We start from the raw sequence: 19,790 nt of genomic DNA on the forward strand, positions 1-19,790 counted from the left end.
AGGCCTTGGCAAGGAAGAAATGGTTTTACCTTTGCTTTTTCCAACTGTGCCTGGGCCTGTCGTTCAGCTTCTCTGCGCACTGCCTCCCGGTCCTCCTCCAGAGACACATCTGAATCGGATGGACGGCTGGTGTAGGAGTCTGCCGAACCCTGGAGAGGAAAATGTATATATTAAAATAGATTCAAGGCATGATGTTTGCAATGGGAAAGTCTCACTGACGTGGCGGTTTGCTTCCTCGATTGTGCTATAAATTCCTGAAAAGATGAAAAATAATCCATTTTTGCAGCAACCCAATCTGGAAAAAACATACTTTGCATTGCAGACCCTTCACTAGGGTAGTTGTGTCCACCAAGTTACCATTCCTTCCCAAGCCTCATATTCCAGAAACTATTCTGGAAACCAAAACAAGTTTCTTTATAATAAAACCAGCTGGGTGGTGCAGTGCAGAGCTGAAGGGCACTCATGGATTTCAAGGATAGCTTCAAGAACAATCTACATGCTAAAGCAGGTATGCACAACTAGAAAGACATTAAGCCTAACCAAAAACTAAAATAAATAAAAGTCTAATGAGTTATCAATCTGAACTCCCCCCACCAAATGTCACTGCCAGGATGTGACTCCCATTATAATCTTAAGAATCATTTTATACCTTTTAATACACCTGCTACCTTCTCCGACAAAACTGTAATAAGACACTAGCAGCTAGCTTCTTTCCCTCTTTCAGGAACACATTTTAAAACACCTTTACAGAGATATTTAATAAGAGCTGTCTACAGAAAACACCTGCCTGGAATATCTCCTCTGGCAATAAATCACAACGTAGGAAAAGGAGCTCAAAAAAATGATAGGAATCTCCCTAGCTCCCTCTCTTGCAGTCTTGAGCATATTAACTAAATCCAACCACCCCTCTCTGCCTGCACTCACTGCAATACAGAAAAGCCAAGAAAACAACGTCTCCCCCAAAGCAAAGCCCTTGAGCTTACACAGATATCAGAATTCTTCAGCCTTCCTCCCTTGGCTCTTTTCAGAAGCCTGATCCAGGTGGCCTTCATTAGCCAGACAGCGCCTTTAACGTCCGCAGCTGCAGCCCGGGGCACAGATTCTCAGTGCACGCTGAGCCCGGGAGAATCCCAGCTCCCTTCCTATCCATGCTCTAAGCAGCCCCTCTGCTCCGTCCCCTCCTGCCAGGGTTTTCACTCCCTGTCCCAGAAGACTCCCATCCAAGGAGATTCTTATTTTCCCCTTCCAAGAGTATCAGCACACACTCGAATTCTTTCTATGTCTTTTAAAAATAAAAAACCCTTCAAGTGCAAAGCCCGGCATCATCAACTCGGTTCTAAACTTAATGCATCTTATTACCCTAAATATTCTCTTCCCTGCTCCCCTGTTCCCCTGCTCTTGGATTGTTAAAGGAAATTAGTTGTAAGAGGACCTTAAAAAAAAAAAAAAAAAACACCTAGTGCAAAAAACGTATGCAGTGACATTTGCAAGTGCAAAGTTCAAGCCTTATCTTTAGAGATCTGGAGGGGAGGGAGGGGGAGGGAGGAGGACGTACTACCCGCACTGGGCATGCTCCATATGTAGCCTTTTTACGCAGATGCTCACATCACACTGTTAGTCTATGTTAAATTGCCATTTTACATCCAAAGTGTAAACAGCTGGAAAGGTCTCTTTGCTTCTATAGTAACGGGCACATGGTATGTTTGTCAGGTTTCTGTTTCAGATGAAACCTTCTCTCAACGACAAAGCATGTAATCTTTTTATTTAATAATCCCTCTCCATGACTTGCTACAGAAAGGATGTCTATGTCATAAAGGCAATTCACAGATAATAAATATTATATAAAGTACTGGATGGCAAAAAATCAAACAGTGCTCATCACTCATAATATAATACAGCTCTTTATTGCTTGTGGCTTTTCAAATAAGATGTAAGACAGAGATTTGGCCCTTTAATTAGGACATGGAAGTAATCACAGCCCTATACAGCAATGAGTTTAACTGAGCTCAGAATGACTTTGAATTGCTTCTCCAACGGAGCAAATGCCATTTGAAATAAGCCACTAGAATAAATAACTGTGAATTGTTACAATACATATATGAAGAAATTGCAAAGATAGATTGATTTATTAGCTTGTGTTAAGATTCACAGAATACAGTAATGGAGTTCGAACTCTTCTTGTAGATAAGGTGACTGGGGCTCAGAGGAAGGATGTTAAGGTTATGAGTAGCTTGTGCAAATGGACTTTTATTTTTAAGGATCAACTATGAAGAAATGCACACTTCTGGGTTTCTTAAACATAAAACTGAAAGCCAAATTGCAGTATTTGAGTGCAGTGGGAGAAATGATTCTGCAAAGTCCCTCCCTCCCTCCTTCCTTTGGTTTCCAGGCTAATACCAATCTTACTGCTCTAAATGCTTAAAACTAATAATAAAAAAAGATAGGCACTTCGGAACAAAAGTTAAAGAACAACTATACCTCAATTTAACATTATGAAGTGAATGAAAAATCCCTGGAGAATAGAAATGCATTTTACTTTTTGTTCAAGCAAATTACAAGGGACAAATGAATCTTGTAACACACACATATACCAGTAGGGGATTCCTAATCTTCCCAGGGAACTTCCTAAACTAGAAAATGACCAAGAAGCACACTTTTTGCCCACAGCCCTATTGTCACCAATCTTGGCATTTTGAAGCCCTAATCACCTGGATGACGTTCAGGCCACATTTCAGTGAAGATAGAAATTTTCTATCATTAAAGAACCTCAAAATAGCTGGACATGGTAGTGCACACCTATAATCCCAGTGGCTCATGAGGCTGGGACAGGAGGATCATAAGTTCAAAGTCAGCCTCAGCAATTTAGCAAGAGGCCCTAAGCAGTTCAGTGAGGTCCTATCTCAAAATTAAAAATTAAAAAAAAAAACTCAAAATGACATATGAAGTACATAATAAGAACATATATACATTTTTATCATCTCAATCGCTGTTAAACAGAATAAGATCTTAAAAGTCCTTTGCTAATAATCAGATGACACTTTTGCATTGCATAATTTTTTTGAGACCTGTTTCCAGTTTTAAATAATTAAACAGTTTTTAAAAATCTCTTTATTGACCCTTGGCAATGACTTTTTGAATATTTGAAGCAGATTTTGACTATTTTATGATCACTATGAACTGCTTTTTGGGGGGGAGGGGGTTGCTGGGGATTGAGCCCAGGATCTTATGCATATGAGGCAAACACTCTACCAATTGAGCAATATCCCCTGTTCTGATCTTTAGCCTTTTGAAAGAACCAGATTACTTTTATTCCTTCCATCTGACAGTATAGACTTTCAAAATATTTTTCATTATAGAAGTTATATGTACTGTGAAAAGAGACACAAAGTACCATCACCTCCAATTCTGTACCCAGACACAAACACTGTTAAAGAGTAGCATAGCATATTTTTGTGTCCAGAGTTGTCTGAAAGTCACCTCCTCACATAGGCATTACAATTAATCTTCTTCCTTCTGGGAGTATGGATTTGTACGTTTAGAAGTGATATTACTAATTAAGACTTTGGTACCATATGGACTTTCTGGGTCATGGTGCCTCAACTGACAGGAACAGTTGGCAGTCATTTCCACAGCTCTCAAACAGGGTCATTACAAGATGTACCCTGGGTCTCTGCAGTTCCTATAATGTGAACCTTCTGCGGAAGGTTTTGTCCTTCCCTCTTCCTTTCACCTACCCACATTTGCTTGTCTCCATCTCAGTATTCACGTTGCTAATTGTACAGTTCCAAATTGCAGTTTGAGTCTAAGGTCTAACCCCACAGTCCATCCCAGGATCTTCTACTTTGATGCTTAGAACTTTCCCTCTAAGACAGGAAAACAGTTTAATCAGATTAACTTGCTCTTTTATCAACTTTTCACTTTCTTTCTCCACTTCAATGTCAAATATTTGCACAATACAGCCTCACCCTTTTCCTTTAACACCTTTGTTTGTATGTGTAAAGTTTGCTTTTTGGATGTCTTACTCTCCTGTTTTCACAGTCATGTATATTTCCAGCACCAGTTTTTGTGAGTGTTCTTGTTTTTTTCTCTTTTAAAGTCAAAAGGATAAGAGTTGTAAGCCTACTTAAAAGTGGCATCTTGGATCCCAAATTGTGTCATCTATTTCTGTAGAAACTCTTCATATAAAATCTAAAGCGACATTCTTGAGCAAAATCAGTTTCCCATGGTACCCCAAGGATACCCTGATTCTTGACAAGGCTTTGCCCTCTTCAAACTCAAACCTCATGCACAGAACTGTGCCAACCCAATGGCAAAGTGACTCCAGCTGTTTCCCTTCACCCTGCCATTAACAAAAACAACATTCCATTGCCATATGGACCAGACCCCCATTTTTTAGAATAGAGCAAAACAGACAAGGACCAAAGGGAAAGAATTCTATTGTTGACTGTCTGATGGTGGGGTGATAATTCTTTTATTTGTCATTATCATCTCTCTTACCGTTTAGAAGAATTAACGGTTGTTCTGGAAAGCAATCTAGATTTCTTCAGAAATCTTAACTGTTATTTCTTAATAACCCATTCATGGATAATGAGAGATTTCAACTTTTTTAAATATAAAGATTTATTTAAATTTAAAGGTCATAGGAACTTATTAAGTAAAATACAGAAAGATGCAGAACAGCATGTTCTTGTTGACCTCATTTTTGTAAAATATAAACATAGCAAGATACGAGCTGCTTTGGGACCCTCAAAATTCAGTATCCAGGATACGGATAATGACATTCTAATTATGATAGGTGCTCAAGAATTATTATCATTTGTAGTTATTTCAATGTTAATAGAGAGACCCCTTTAGAATTCACAGAGAGGAAATAACTTTAAGTGAAGCCTAAGGAGGGGGGAAAATGAGAAAGAGAATGAGAACATATGGATGTCACATAACCATTGTCCTAATGAATGACTTAAGAGTAAAATTTTAAATAATTTTATCATAAAAAATTTACCCAATGGCATTGCTTGTAGAAATAGATAAAGCAATCATGAAATTCATATGGAAAAATAAAAGACCCAGAATAGCAAAAGCAATTCTAAGCAGGAAGTGTGAATCAGGAGGTATAGCAATACCAGATTTCAAACTATACTACAGAGCAATAGTAACAAAAACAGCATGGTACTGGTACCAAAACAGGCGGGTGGACCAATGGTACAGAATAGAGGATACAGAGACTAATCCACAAAGTTACAACTATCTTATATTCGATAAAGGGGCTAAAAGCATGCAATGGAGGAAGGATAGCATTTTCAACAAATGGTGTTGGGAAAACTGGAAATCCATATGCAACAAAATGAAACTGAATCCCCTCCTCTCACCATGCACAAAAATTAGCTCAGAATGGATCAAGGACCTTGATATCAAATCAGAGACTCTGCGTATGATAGAAGAAAAAGTTGGCTACGATCTACATATTGTGGGATCAGGCTCCAAATTCCTTAACAGGACACCCATAGCACAAGAGTTAATAACAAGAATCAACAAATGGGACTTACTTAAACTAAAAAGTTTTTTCACAGCAAGAGAAACAATAAGAGAAGTAAATCGGGAGCCTTCATCATGGGAACAAATTTTTACCCCCCACACTTCAGATAGAGCCTTAATATCCAGAGTTTACAAAGAACTCAAAAAATTAGACAATAAGACAACAAATAACCCAATCAACAAATGGGCCAAGGACCTGAACAGACACTTCTCAGAAGAGGACATACAATCAATCAACAGATACATGAAAAAATGCTCACCATCTCTAGCAGTCAGAGAAATGCAAATCAAAACTACCCTAAGATACCATCTCACTCCAGTAAGATTGGCAGCCATTATGAAGTCAAATAATAACAAGTGCTGGCGAGGATGTGGGGAAAAGGGTACTCTTATACATTGCTGGTGGGACTGCAAATTGGTTCGACCAATTTGGAAAGCAGTATGGAGATTCCTGGGAAAGCTAGGAATGGAACCACCATTTGACCCAGTTATTGCCCTTCTTGGTCTATTCCCTGAAGACCTTAAAAGAGCGTACTACAGGGATACTGCCACATCGATGTTCATAGCAGCACAATTCACAATAGCTAGACTGTGGAACCAACCCAGATGCCCTTCAATGGATGAATGGATTAAAAAAATGTGGCATTTATACACTATGGAGTATTACGCAGCACTAAAAAATGACAAAATCATGGAATTTGCAGGGAAATGGATGGCATTAGAGCAGATTATGCTCAGTGAAGCTAGCCAATCCCTAAAAAACAAATACCAAATGTCTTCTTTGATTTAATGAGAGCAACTAAGAATAGAGTAGGGAGGAAGAGCAGGAAGAAAAGATTGACATTAAACAGAGGCACGAGATGGGAGGGAAAGAGAGAGAAAAATGGAATTGCATGGAAATGGAAAGAGACTCTCATTGTTATAAAAAACTACATAAAAGAGGTTGTGAGGGGAATTGGAAGAAAAATAAGGAGAGAAATGAACTACAGTAGATGGGATAGAAAGAGAAGACGGGGGGGAGGGGGATAGTAGAGGATAGGAAAGGTAGCAGAATACATCAGTCACGAGTATGGCATTATGTAAAAATGTGAATGTGTAACCGATGTGATTCTGCAATCTGTATTTGGGGTAAAAATGGGAGTTCATAACTCACTTGAAACTATTGTTCGAAGTATGATATGTCAAGAGCTTTGTAATGTTGTGAACAACCAATAAAAAAAAAAAAAAAAAAAAAATTTCAAGGGGTTGGGATTGTGGCTCAGTGGTAGAGTGCTCACCTAGCATGCACGAGGCATTGGGTTTGATCCTCAGCGCCACACATAAATGTAAAATAAAGACATTGTATCCACCTAAAACTAAAAATTAAATATTTTTTAAAAACTCAAACACATATCAAAATAGGACAGAAAAATATAACGAACCCTCATGTCTCCATGATCTAACTTCAATAATTATCAACTGTGGTTGATTAAACTTAATTCATTTCCATCCACATCTACTATTTTCCCCCAACCCTAGGTTATTTACAAGCAAGTCAAAGGTATCATTTCATTTCTAAAATGTTTATTATAGATTTCTAAGGTCTAAGGATTCTCTTAAATCATAACCATAGTACATTAACATACCTAAAATTAGTAATGACAACATAATATTGAAACCAACAAGGCAGTATTAAAATTTTCCCTATTCTGCAACAATTTTAATTCAAAAGTTTGGTTAAATCAGGATCAAAATAAAGTCTATACAGGGCCCTTGTGTAATTTGAGCCTCATTTAACCTTTCGGTTTGAGAGATCTCAACTTTAAAAACTCAAATTATATAATGCATTTCAATTAAGCACATTTTCATAAATACTGTGTACTTTAGTTTGCAAATATCATGAAATTACTCTTCAATTCATACAATGAGGTGCTGTGATTGACTATCATTTGGCTTGATGTCAACATAGTTATCGAGGTGACAATGAAGAATCTTTGCAAGATCATCTCTAAGGGTTTTATGATTATGTAAAAGCTAACATGTTAGCTTCAATTTTATCAAGAGAATAAGAAAAACTTTAAACTTTGTGAAGCTATAGTATGTCATGATGGAGATGAAATTTTGTAATAAAAAAAGCCACAATAAAAAAAACCCAAGCATTTATTGAGTATTACTGCTTTGAAGCTCTAAGTGCCCCGACTATAAGCTAAATGCTAGGAATGTGGCTACGAAAAAGAAAATTCCTCTCTACCACTGAGCTTGATATTCTAGCAAAGGTGTTTTACTTTTTTTCAAGTTATCAGGAAAAAAAATGCTATGGAAGACAATAAAGACTGAGATGATAGAATGATGAAGGGAGGGGACAATGTTTTAGTTAGGGTGCTGAGATGACAGTCTGAGATGACACCAAGTTAAAACCCAAAGAATAAAAGGAAATACTTTGCCCTGAACTGTGTTAAGCAAAGAGATGTCCAGGTAGAGGGAACAGCATATGATTAAGCCCTAAGGACCAGACATATGTAGCATGTTTGATGAATTGCAGAGAGTCCAGTGTGCGATGTGCTATCCTTTAAGAAAGATTTGTTTAAGCTTTCTCTCCTCTCATCCACCCCACTTGGATACACACAGAAGCCTGCACTATGTATAGGAGACTTCTGCATTTACACAGCATCATTTCAGATGGATTTTATACATGTATGATTCTTTAAATTAGGAGTGGGCATTGAAATTGCTGTTGGTAAAGTCCACATTATTGGAAACACCATTATTTTATGAGAAACAGAGTTCTTGGGTTTTCTTCTTTCTAAATCTAGTCCTATCTCTTAGAGGTAAGGAGGGTATGTTTGAGATCGTCCTATATCGTGTTAATAATTACAACAGCCAACTTACCCTTGGTACGTGAGTGATAATAATTGTGTAAGGAACTGTGCTGATTCACAAGTATTATCTAATTTAATCTCTAACTCCATTTTACTGATGGGAAAACTGAGGCATAGAGGTTAAGTTACCTGAGAAAGTTTCACAGCTAGTAACCAAAGGAACTTGAAGTTAATTTCTAGCAGTCTGACTTCAAGCCCATGTGTACATCAGCTCATAAAAGTAAAAGCCAGAGCAAGCCTTTTCATACACCTGATGTTTCTGTTATTCAAAAACATTTTTTTTGCTGTGTGCCAGTCACATTATATCCATTTCTAATGGACATAAAGATCATTATGAGTTTCAAATTATTCCCTCTAGCTTTCTTAAGCTAGGTGCCCCGATAAGCACCTTTTTTTCTCTCTCATGCACCAACACACACATTTCCATAAATTTTTAAATTTTATCTTTCCAAAAGGCACAACAAAGGTACAATGAGCATCTCATGAAAGAGATAATTTCACATTCACTAATGTAGTACTATTTGCAGACTTGGCTGCTACAAGTATCTTGGCTGCTCAGAGCATCTCAAAATGATGATACATTCTTTTCCTTACTTATATGCAATGGAAACAGTAGAGTAGATAGATAAGTAGAATAGGAGAACAGTCCAAGTCAATTTTTCTTTCTTTTTTCCCCTGGAAATGAAAATAACTTTGGCAAGCTGGCCTTCTGTAGTCTCCAAAGCTGCTAACCCCTGATGAGAATCTGGGGGTCTCCTGAGTCACCTTTCTCAGTTCAGTAGGAACACTTGCTAGTTTTCAGCCTTGAAGTTGAAGTTAATTGAAAAGTACCAGTGATTGGTCTCAAGCACAGAGATGTGACTAACTTGCATATCATTAAGAGTAACATACCAAAGCACTGTTATTGTTTTGTTATTCCTTCAGATACCAGCAAAATAGCTGTCTATACAGAAGCCTCTGCCCAATATTTGACATGGTCAAAACCCACCATTTTTAAAAAGTTAAAATTATATGGTCACTTTTTATATCATTTTGAATTCTGGGTTTCTGGCATAGAATAATTTCCATTCAATCGCATTAACATATATTGGGTGGGGCTGGGGCTGTAGATCCGTGGCAGAGCGCTTGCCTAACCTGTGTGAGGCACTGGCTCCCATCCTTAGCACCAAATAAAAGTAAATAAAATAAATGCATTCTATCCATCTACAACTACAAATTTTTTTTTAAATATTGGGTGTATTTGTGTATAAGGAAGACTTTTAGGACTTTGATATATATAGTTACCAATGGTGATAGACAATAATTTTTTTTGCTAGTGTAATTTCTTATGGAAAACGGTCTTTCTAGTAATAATAAAGAATATATTCAGGCAACCTTTTGCTGAGGGAGCTCCCCTGTCTCAATATATTGCAGAAGCAAGTTGAATGAAATGGGAATAAAGGAGTGAATGAATGTATGTGGGGAGCTTTGGAATAGGGGTTCCCATTGGAAACACTGCATGAACAAATCATTTGCCCGGCATGCACAGGCTATAATTTCTCTCTTCCTAAGAAGACCTTCTGTTGATTCTATTTCCTCTGTAAGTTCCTGCCCATTGCTTTAATTTTCCTTTTGCAGGAAAAAAAGACACCTAGAAAATGTTGCCTGTACTCCAATTCTCTTTCTGTTCTCTCTTAACCCTATCCCCTTTACCCTGCAAAAGCCATCGATACTGTAAGACTAAAACCCAGTGATCAGGTGCCCGGGCTCTACTTTTCAACCCACCATAGCAGTTAGCATAGCTCATCACCTCCCACTCTCTACTCCTTTTCTCGACTTGGTTTTAAGAAAGCATGCTCCCTGGGTCTTCTCTTACTTCTCTGGCTGCTTCTTTCAAGTCTCCTTTGCTCCTGTCTCTTCTTCCACCCAACTGCTACATCCTCTTGCCGGGTGCCTGCTCCCCAACCATATACACACCCCTCCTTCCTGCTCCACACCCCCTGGCCTCCATGATGTTGGTTACACGCAATCAGGAATTCTCCAATTCCCAGATTTCATTACACCTAACTATCACCTCCTTCAAGCCTTGCTCAAACATTTCAGTGTGGCTTTGGGTTTGGGGATTGGCTTTTTCCACTTAATATGAGAGTCTTCAGTTCCATCCATTTACCAGCAAATACCATAATTTCATTTTCTTTATGGCTTAGTAATATTCCATTGTGTGTATGTACCAAATTTTCTTTACCCATTTATCTGTTGAAGGTCACCTACATTTTATTTTTTATCTCATTTAAAACTATAGGCCCATATAAGCCATCTCGTTCTGTCCTACTTACAAAAACAGTGCTTTTGCCTTCTAACATATAAATTTACTTAATATATTGACTAGTGTGCATTTCCTTCCACTAGAATATAGCCCTTTAAGTTTCATTCACTTATATGCCTCAAGTGCCTAGAATACTGCCAGGCATGGGATACATACTATATAAGCATTTGTTGAATGAATGAACAAGAGTTGAGAGGGAGTCTATTCTTCCTCATATCTCATATCTTGAAGATCTCTGGGGTTTTCCTCAGCATTCCTAAGCATTTCTAAGCACTCCTAAACAGGTTTGTGTCTCTTCCTTCAAAAACAAAAACAAAACAAAAATAACATCAAACAACAGAAATCTGGCTAACCACAGTGAGTCGGCAATAAATATTTATAATGAATGAAAGAATAAAACAAAGACTTTAGCTTGAACATATCCCTGGTGTTATTATCATAAACTTCAGTAAATACCAAGTTCATTAACTTTGTACAAATGTCAACTATAGGTCAGCTGGTTAAATAACCGTGTTCTAGGACAAGAAATGCACTTTAATGTTTTTAAAAAACTAAGTATACTTAAAATTTATATGGTATCATTCTTCCAAAGAACTAGATTTTTGTATTTTGACAAGATGATAAAGTTTGTTTATTTGTGCATTTGTGTGTGTGTGTGTGTGTGAAGTATCTTTCCCTATTAAATTTCACGTCTTCATTCCAGGAACTTAAAGTTCCAGTCTTAAAACTCCCAATGACTCACTGCATAGCCAAAGACAACTCATGTAAATATTCCCCAGGCTAATTTTTGGCAAAATGAGTATACTAAATGGAGCCTATTAGAAAGAGTGCTCTTGAAATTTTTCTTACAAATGGCTGCAAATACAATGTAAGCATGACATGTATAAATGTTCATCATCATTTCAAGATGGACTTTAAAATTCGCATCAGGAAATCGGATGATGCAGAAAACTTCTAGGCAGACAGAGTGTGTTTAAACATCAAGTCAGTACAAGAGGAAGATATTTCTTTAAACAATTTTGAGTAATAGGCATATATAGGTATAGGTGTATAGGAATACCTATACGTGTGTGTGTGTGTGTGTGTGTGTGTGTGTGTGTGTGTGTGTGTGAGTGTGAATGGAGATTCAACCCAGGGCCTTGTGCTTGCTAAGTACATGTTCTTCCATTGTCCCTGGAGTAGTATATTGTACAGAAATGCTAGTAACTGAACAAATACAAAACTGAAACACCAGAATTGGCTCTCTACTACTAAAGAAAGGCCACATGAAAAGATGACATGGCCAAGAGTTAGGGCTTTCCCCGAGTTGTAAAACAATCAAACAAAAGAATTTTGGCTCTTGTCTTCCAAGGTGATCCCCACCCCACCCCGGGTGTCAAGGAAACATCTATCCACAGACACTAATGGACAGCCACCACATGTGACCTCGAGAACGACACTGCTGTGAAAGGGATATGGCTTCACTTCTTAAGAAGTTGAATCTCCAACATTTTCTTGTCCTAATACCCAAGACCTACCAATTGATAAGAAAACCCCTAGGAGATGGATCGATACAAGTAAACAAAAATATGAATAGAAAACTGACATCACCCACCTGCCAAAACCAACTCGTCACAGGCAACAGGAAAAAGTGTGGAATCTCACTCAACTCAACAATACCTGTGTCCTCAGTCACCTGGTACTCTTTGCAAAAGGCCAGTTCACACTATCAGGAGGTTGCAGTAACCCGGGTAGTTAGATATCGTGCTGCAAGTTTTCGACTAGAACAACCTTTTAGAAAGGACAAATTTCTCCTTCCTCTAGACATGTATCCAGATGTATACAGATTAATAATTTTAATTCTGGATCTAGCTTAAGACATTTTAAAAATTATGATCCAGATACTTAATAGTTTATTAGACAACCTTGAAATATTTACAAAGACTAAAGATTATTATATGTAGGCCAATGTTTATGATGATTGTGACTGGGAAACCAAACCAAACTCTGAATCATTTCTCAATATACATGCATTCATGTAAGAAAAAATACTAGAATTACCACCAAAAAAAAATATGAGAGATAGGGTTAGATTACTTTGCAGAAACAGTGGGGAGGTTATTTTGAATCATTTTCTGTAAATGTTAACATTTTTGTGAATAAAAGTAAAAGGCTTTCCCATAGCAACTGACATGTCTTGAAGATTTTTTTGATGTAAAAAATGATGGTTAACATCTACATATTTTCTCTAATGTATTTAACCTTGATTTTTTTTTAAACTATGAAAAAAGCCAAGGACTAGATCTCCTGACAGTAATAAAGTAAAATAGTAAAATGTTGGTTCAGAAATGATGTCAGGTAAGAAATAAGAATCAAAAGAAAAATATCTAGATATAAAATGTTAACACTGTGAAGTATCATTCCCTTGTTAAAAATGTAAAAAAAAAAAAATGATGACAAGTTTCCACCTAAAACACGGTTCTTTCTCATGTCAGCGCTTCAATTATTTGTTAGTATTGGGTGGGGTCCTTAAGCAGGCCAAATGACTCAGTAATTTGGTAGTAAATTATTAATATACTGCTCTAAAAGTCTGACCTTCAAGGGAGATAGGACTTTGGTTCAGAGAGATTTAATATGAAAAATAGGCTACACGATGAGGGATTTGGTTGGAAAAACACCAGTGGTATGGAGAGCTTAGTAATACAGCACTGTAAAGTACCCTAGTGACCTAGTATAGCTAATTCATCCCTTAAGCAACTTGCCACCTTTGGGAAGTGACTTAAGAACAAGAGACAATCTTTCCTATGCATCTATGTATGAAAAAGGCTGCAAGTTTCAGATCCCTCAGTTGGAAATGTACCAATTGGAATAAAATATTAATGTTAGAAATTCCAAACTATGTTGAGAATGTTTAATAAAACATGGACATGTACAGCTGGTCAAAGCAATTAACGTCACGCTTTCTGTCTCACAAATGAGAATGCATTTTAAATGCATACACAATTCACAGAAATACCTGCTGTTTTAGGATGTTCAAGCGTAATGAACTTTGGTAAAACTTTCAAACAGGGCAAAAATGACCTGTTTGTTGAGGATACAAATGTCTGGATGAGGATGGTGACCACTGCCTGCCGACCACGCACTGTCTCACAGCTTGGAACAATGTGCGTGATATGCAGGTACCACTGCTATTGAGACACATCAATTATAAACCAAAAATATACCTTCTGGGTATTCCACTTTATATAAAACACTATCATTTATCATCATGTATGAGCATTCCTATTCTTTAAAAATTTTTTTTTAAATTTTTTATTCTTTCTTGTTACACATGACATTAGAATATATTCTGACGTATCATGCATACATCAAGTACAACTTCCCATTTTTTGGTTGTATATGATATGGAGTTACACTGGTCGTGTATTTATATATGCACATAGGAAAGTTATGTCCAATTCATTTTACTGTCTTTCCCATTCCCATTCCCCACCCTTTCCCCCACTTTCCCCATCCAATCTAGTGAATCTCCCCACCATTAGGACCCATTGTGAATCAGCCATCCACATATAGAGAGAACATTCAGCCTTAGGGTTTGGGGACTGGCTTATTTCACTTAACATGATAGTCTCCAGTTCTATCCATTTACTGTCAAGTGCCATAATTTCATTCTTCTTTATAGGTGAGTAATATTCCATTGTGTATAAGTACCACATTTTCTTTACCCATTCATCTGTTGAAGGGCACCCAGGTTGGTTCCATAGCTTAGCTATTGTGAATTGAGCGAAGCATTACTATTCTTATCTTCCCTTCCCAACATCTGTATACATGATCGTGCTTAACCATAATGAGAGCAGGGAACTCTGTCCCCCAACCCCAGTACATGCATGGGAAGAAGACATGAGTGGGGCTTCCAGTCTACAGAGGGAGACGTACATCAGAGGTAACAACAGGCTGGCAGTTCTGGTAATGTCTATAAAGGAAAAAAATAGGGTCCTGGGAAAGACAATTGTAAGGAAATTAAGATGGGACTCAGAAGAAGCTTCCAAAAGGAAAGAGATTTAGGCTGAGTTTGGTAGTTGACAGAAAATAGTCACAGACAGAATTAAGGGAACAAATTTCCACAGCAGAAGGACCAACATGAAGGGGAGAAAGACCTTAGTATTTAAGGAGCTGGAATTTATTGACAAAGAGGAGGGTTTTTGAAATAACTGAGTGTGCCTTCTGGAACTCAGTACTTCAGGTACAAGTTGAGGCATTTAATGACAAGGGAAATTAAATTAGAATGATACCATTACTTCCTTAACTTCTGGGTGAATATGATTCTTTATCATCACATTTACATGCAGCTATTCTTTCAACCAGTGTCGACCACATGCCAGGTACTAAGGGGATAAGAACACGCAGGGCAGATTCTCCGTCTGCCAGTAGCTTATAGTCAGAACCTGGTGTCTTACCAATTGATACCTGAAAAACTTCACAAATTAATAAAAGCTATACATCTTGCTACCTAAAATTAAAAACCCTAAATAAAAAGCCATTAATAAAACTGGAAATGTGTCTCTCAGTGACAAGAGTCTGATTTCTTTCACATAGTAACAGATCTTATAAATCAATAAGACCAACCAATAACCTAGTAGAAAATGGGTGAGGAGAGAGAGAGAAGGAAAAAAAATTAGTAAGATATTCACATGAAAATACTTTTAAGCATATGGGAAATGTCTAATTTTAGTCCTGATGTTAAAGTATGCAAAATCCAAGAAAAACTATTTTTAAAAATTTATTGGAAAAATAAAAGTAAAGATAAACTATTACTACCGGTGCAGTACTTTTTCACATTATTCTTTATACATGAAATTTGGTAGGATGTATCAAAATTAAAATTTTATTTATCTTTGATTCAAAATTCTATTTTTGATTGTAGAATTTTTTTATCTTAGAGAAATATATAAATGCTATATAAGCATGCACACATAAGAATGTGTATCAGGGCTAGGATTGTGCCTCAGTGGTGGGACGCTTGCCTGGCATGTGTGAGGCACTGGGTTTGATCCTCAGCACCACATAAAAATAAATAAAATGAAGGGATTGTGTCCATCTACAGCTAAAAAATATTTTTTTAAAAGAATGTGTGTCGGGGCTGGGATGTAGCTCAGTGGCAAAGCGTCTGCCTTGCATTCGCAAAGCCCTGGGTTCGACCCCCAGTTCCAAAAAAGACAAAAAAAAAAAACCCACCAAAAAAAAAAATAAGATTAAAAAAAAATGAATGTGTGTTGTTTGTCTTAACAGGGGACTTTAAATAAGATTACTGTCCAACAAAGTAGGGAAGTGATTAAATAAATTATGTTGCATCAGTATAACAGCATATTATTCAGACAGTAAAAGTAATCAGATATCTAGTGATATATGCAAACATGAAATAATTTTACAGGTAAAGGAATTAGAATAGTCAATATGGTTTTACTATCATTCATATTTTTTTGAAGAATGTATTCATTTATCAGCATATAGATCATCTTTAGAACATTTCAGTGTATGCACATTGAAATAACCTAAGTAAGGGTATTAAAAAAACTCTAGTCTATATCCTAGACCAATTCAATCAGAACCTCTGGGGATGGGACAAAGCCACAGTCCCTTTCAAATCCCTGCATATGGTTCTTGGTTCAACCTAGGTTGAAAGCCATTATTCCAGGACAGGCCCCCAAAAGGCAACAGTGGTCATCTATAGAGAAGAGAACTAAGGAATCCAGGATTAGAGATGGGAGAGACTTGACTTTCACTGTTGTAGCCTTCTGTAATGCTTGACTGTTCACTCTTAAAAGACATAATAAAAACAAATCCCCAGGTCATTTTCTGTAAGAGATTTGCAATATCTTTCTCTACTCTCAATTCTTGTAATATCCCCTGCCTCTCTCTCTCATATATATATATAATATATATAATATATTATATATATAAATAATATATATAATATATAATATATATTATTTATATATATAATATATTATATATATTATATATAACATATTACTTGGAATATATTTCTCAATTACTAAATAACGGGTACACTTTTCTTTTATGGTGAAAATACTGAAGTTACTCTCAAACATGACCATTCTACCCAGAGGCAGAAAGTGGAGCCTATTGATTTGGAGGACTCTGGAAATGACAACAGAACCCCTGGGGAATGGGTACCTCTTTGTATCTGTTAATTCTGCTTTGAGGCATACCTTTTACTTTTCCCTCCAAAATGTCTCTGTGACTCACCAATGTAAAAAATCCTTATCTGACATAATAACTGTACCATTTAAAACAGTAATCCATCAGCTACCCAGTATTCTTCTCCTCAGCTCAATGTCCCTCCTTCCTCTCTCCTTCTGGCATGCCACATATGAATTATATATCAGACCTATATTATATACATATATATTAAATGTATGCATTTAATTACTTATCATCTGACTCAACCCACTGAAAGCCCAGCTTCAGGACTATGGGGATTTATGCTGCTTCTATTTACTACTGAATTCCCAGTATCTAGAACAGGAGTCAGTTCCCATTAGGAACTCAATGACTGTTTGTTAGATGAAAATGAAGCTACTCTTTTATTTGTATGAAAATATCATTGCCATTCTTTCCTCTTCACCACCATAACACTAGTCAAATCACTCATCTCTTGTAGGTTCTGGTAGAAATTTTCTAAATGACTTATCTGCTTCTACCCTTTACCCCCAACCTTGTGTATGTGTGTGTGTGTGGGGGTGGGTGTGCGCACGTGTGGTGTGTGTGTTCATGCGCATGTGCACCGATTACATTACACTGTTAAATATTTCCATTTAAAATAAAATCCGAAATCCTAACCTATATAATTTGGCCTTTGCTCACATCTCTGAACATATCTTGTACCACAGTAAACATTTGTGGGTAAGCCAAAGAGTGTCTTGGTCTATCATATCAAGCCTTGGAGGACTAGTAAAAGAAAAACTTCTGTGGTCTGGGTTGACAGTTCCATGGGTTGTTTAGCAAATAATCCATCATGGATCATTCCTTCCACTGGGGAATCCAGTCATGAGAAAACCAGCACCTGGCCTGAGACAACTGAGTACCGAAAACAGAGAAAGAAATCCACAGAAGGAAGAGAGAAAAATAATTATTGGGGTGATGTGCATTTGCAGAGCCTCTCAGAAAGGATTACTCCTGGGTAGAATCTGGAGCAATCTGGACAATGTTAGAAAACAAGAGCTTCAGAATGAGCAAGTACAATCAAGTACAATTTTTTTTTTTTTTTTTTTTTGCTGTTGCTACAATTTCTGGGAACTGGAAAATAATGTTAGAACCCCTTGTCTATCATTTATACCATGTAATAACATGTACAGTTTTGCTGATGATTGACGACCTGGTAAAAATACAGGAAAGTCTCAGTCCACCATGTGAATTTGATCCTTTTCCAGTTATTGTTTTGTGGTATTCACGAGGAACTAAGTAAAAGAACATCTTCCCACAGCATCCAGAGACCCGTCTGATCAGTGGAACCTACCTGCCTGTGGCCAGCAGGATTTTGTAGCTCGGTGTGAGTCACACTGTGAATTCACGTCATTAGGGAATGATATCTTTTCAGGACCTATTTCTGTCTGTATGTAGCACATATTTTATTAATACAGCGCTCACGGATACATTGATACTCCTCCACATTCCAAACTCCGCAGTCCATTAAGTCATATTAAAATGAACCTTCCATTATACAGAAGAGGTGGGGCTTCCTACTTGTTATTACTGACAACAGAACCAAGGGACAGCAGCCAGAAGGATAATTTCCCCAGCTGGAACTGCATCTGGAGACTTGGTCTCAGCAATTAGTACTGACTACTCTGTTGATCTCACTTCTTTCTACTTTCAGAAAACCAGCTGCTCTCATTCTTCAGAGAGGCTCCTGGGGGTGCTTACAAGCAAGGCAGCCCACCATGGAGGGACAGCACTACTGTTTTCCTTTTGGGTGGGGGCGCTAATTAACATGAAATTTGGATTGCATGGGGACTGCAGAGAGAAAAGTTTACATTTGTTTTCTAAGTAGCATCCTCCAGTTGGCATATTATTTTTTTCAGTTAATCTTTTTTTTTTTCAGTGATATAAAAAGTTAAAAATATTACAAGGCCTCTTTCTCTAAATCTAACCTAAAAAGATCATTTTCCTTGTTAATAACTTGTCAGTTACTTTCTAAAGTAATTGAATGTAAGATCATTCTCAAAATAGTTCCTTACCCCCATACAAAGAGTACACTTGGATTTCCCTACTTAGACTGTAACATTCAAGAATTTTCCCCAGTGGCTCCAGAGGCTGAGGCAGAAGGATTGTGAGTTCAAAGTCAGCCTCAGCAACTGTGAGGTGCTAAGCAACTCAGTGAGACCCTGTCTTTAAATAAAATACAAAATAGGGCTGAGGATGTGACTCAGTGGTTGAGCGTACCTGAGTTCAATCCCAGGTAAACAGCGCCCCCGACCCTCCCAAAAAAGAATGATTTTCAAAATCAAACCTTTTATTTTGGGCTAAAAAACAAAATGAAAAGATTGCCTGGTGATTCAATCAGCATTTTAAAAAAATTTAAAAAAAAAGAATTAGGAGCCTTTGATTCTTGAGATTCAAGCATGAATTAGATTAAATCAGAACTAAAAATGTTTATTTGAAACATTTAGAAATAGTTTGATGAACGTTGAAAATAAATAAGCCAGTCATAAAAAGACAAATAATATATGATTCTATGTTACACAAAGTCCCTAGAGTACTCAAATTCACAGACAAAGCAGAAGGCTGGTTCCCAGGGTTCTAGGGCAAAAAGAATAAGGAGTTAGTGTTTAATGGGTACACACACTTATTTGGAAAGAAAAAATATCTGGAGCTGGATAGGAAACAACTGTATAACAATTTGAATGTAATGTACTTAATGTCATATAACATGGTAAAAATGTAATACATGGCAGAAGAATGTATTTTGACATATAGCTAAAAAGAACAAATAAATAATTTTTAAAAATTTAGAAAATATTATCTGATTAAAATGTTATTTTTTTCTAAAAAAAAATGCAAGCTATGAGAAGCAGATTCTCAGTTTTAGG

The 19,790-nt window shown here is 37.0% G+C and overlaps 1 protein-coding gene across 9 annotated transcripts in view; it reads right to left on the reverse strand.

Annotated features, from left to right (window-relative positions):
- The window catches only part of Cacnb2 (calcium voltage-gated channel auxiliary subunit beta 2), a 343,227-nt gene that overhangs the window by 108,945 nt on the left and 214,492 nt on the right, over positions 1-19,790 (reverse strand). For 7 of the 9 annotated variants that reach the window (XM_040278350.2, XM_040278346.2, XM_040278343.2 and 4 more), the window contains one exon: positions 30-149. In XM_040278350.2, the coding sequence (XP_040134284.1) occupies positions 30-149 (120 nt within the window). Of the gene's footprint in view, positions 1-29; positions 150-983; positions 1,431-19,790 lie in introns of those variants that run through there. The other 2 variants (XM_005325789.5, XM_021726663.3) reach the window with 2 other exon arrangements.

The sequence above is a fragment of the Ictidomys tridecemlineatus genome, chromosome 10 (genome assembly GCF_052094955.1).
Source record: "Ictidomys tridecemlineatus isolate mIctTri1 chromosome 10, mIctTri1.hap1, whole genome shotgun sequence".
NCBI lineage: Eukaryota > Metazoa > Chordata > Mammalia > Rodentia > Sciuridae > Ictidomys > Ictidomys tridecemlineatus.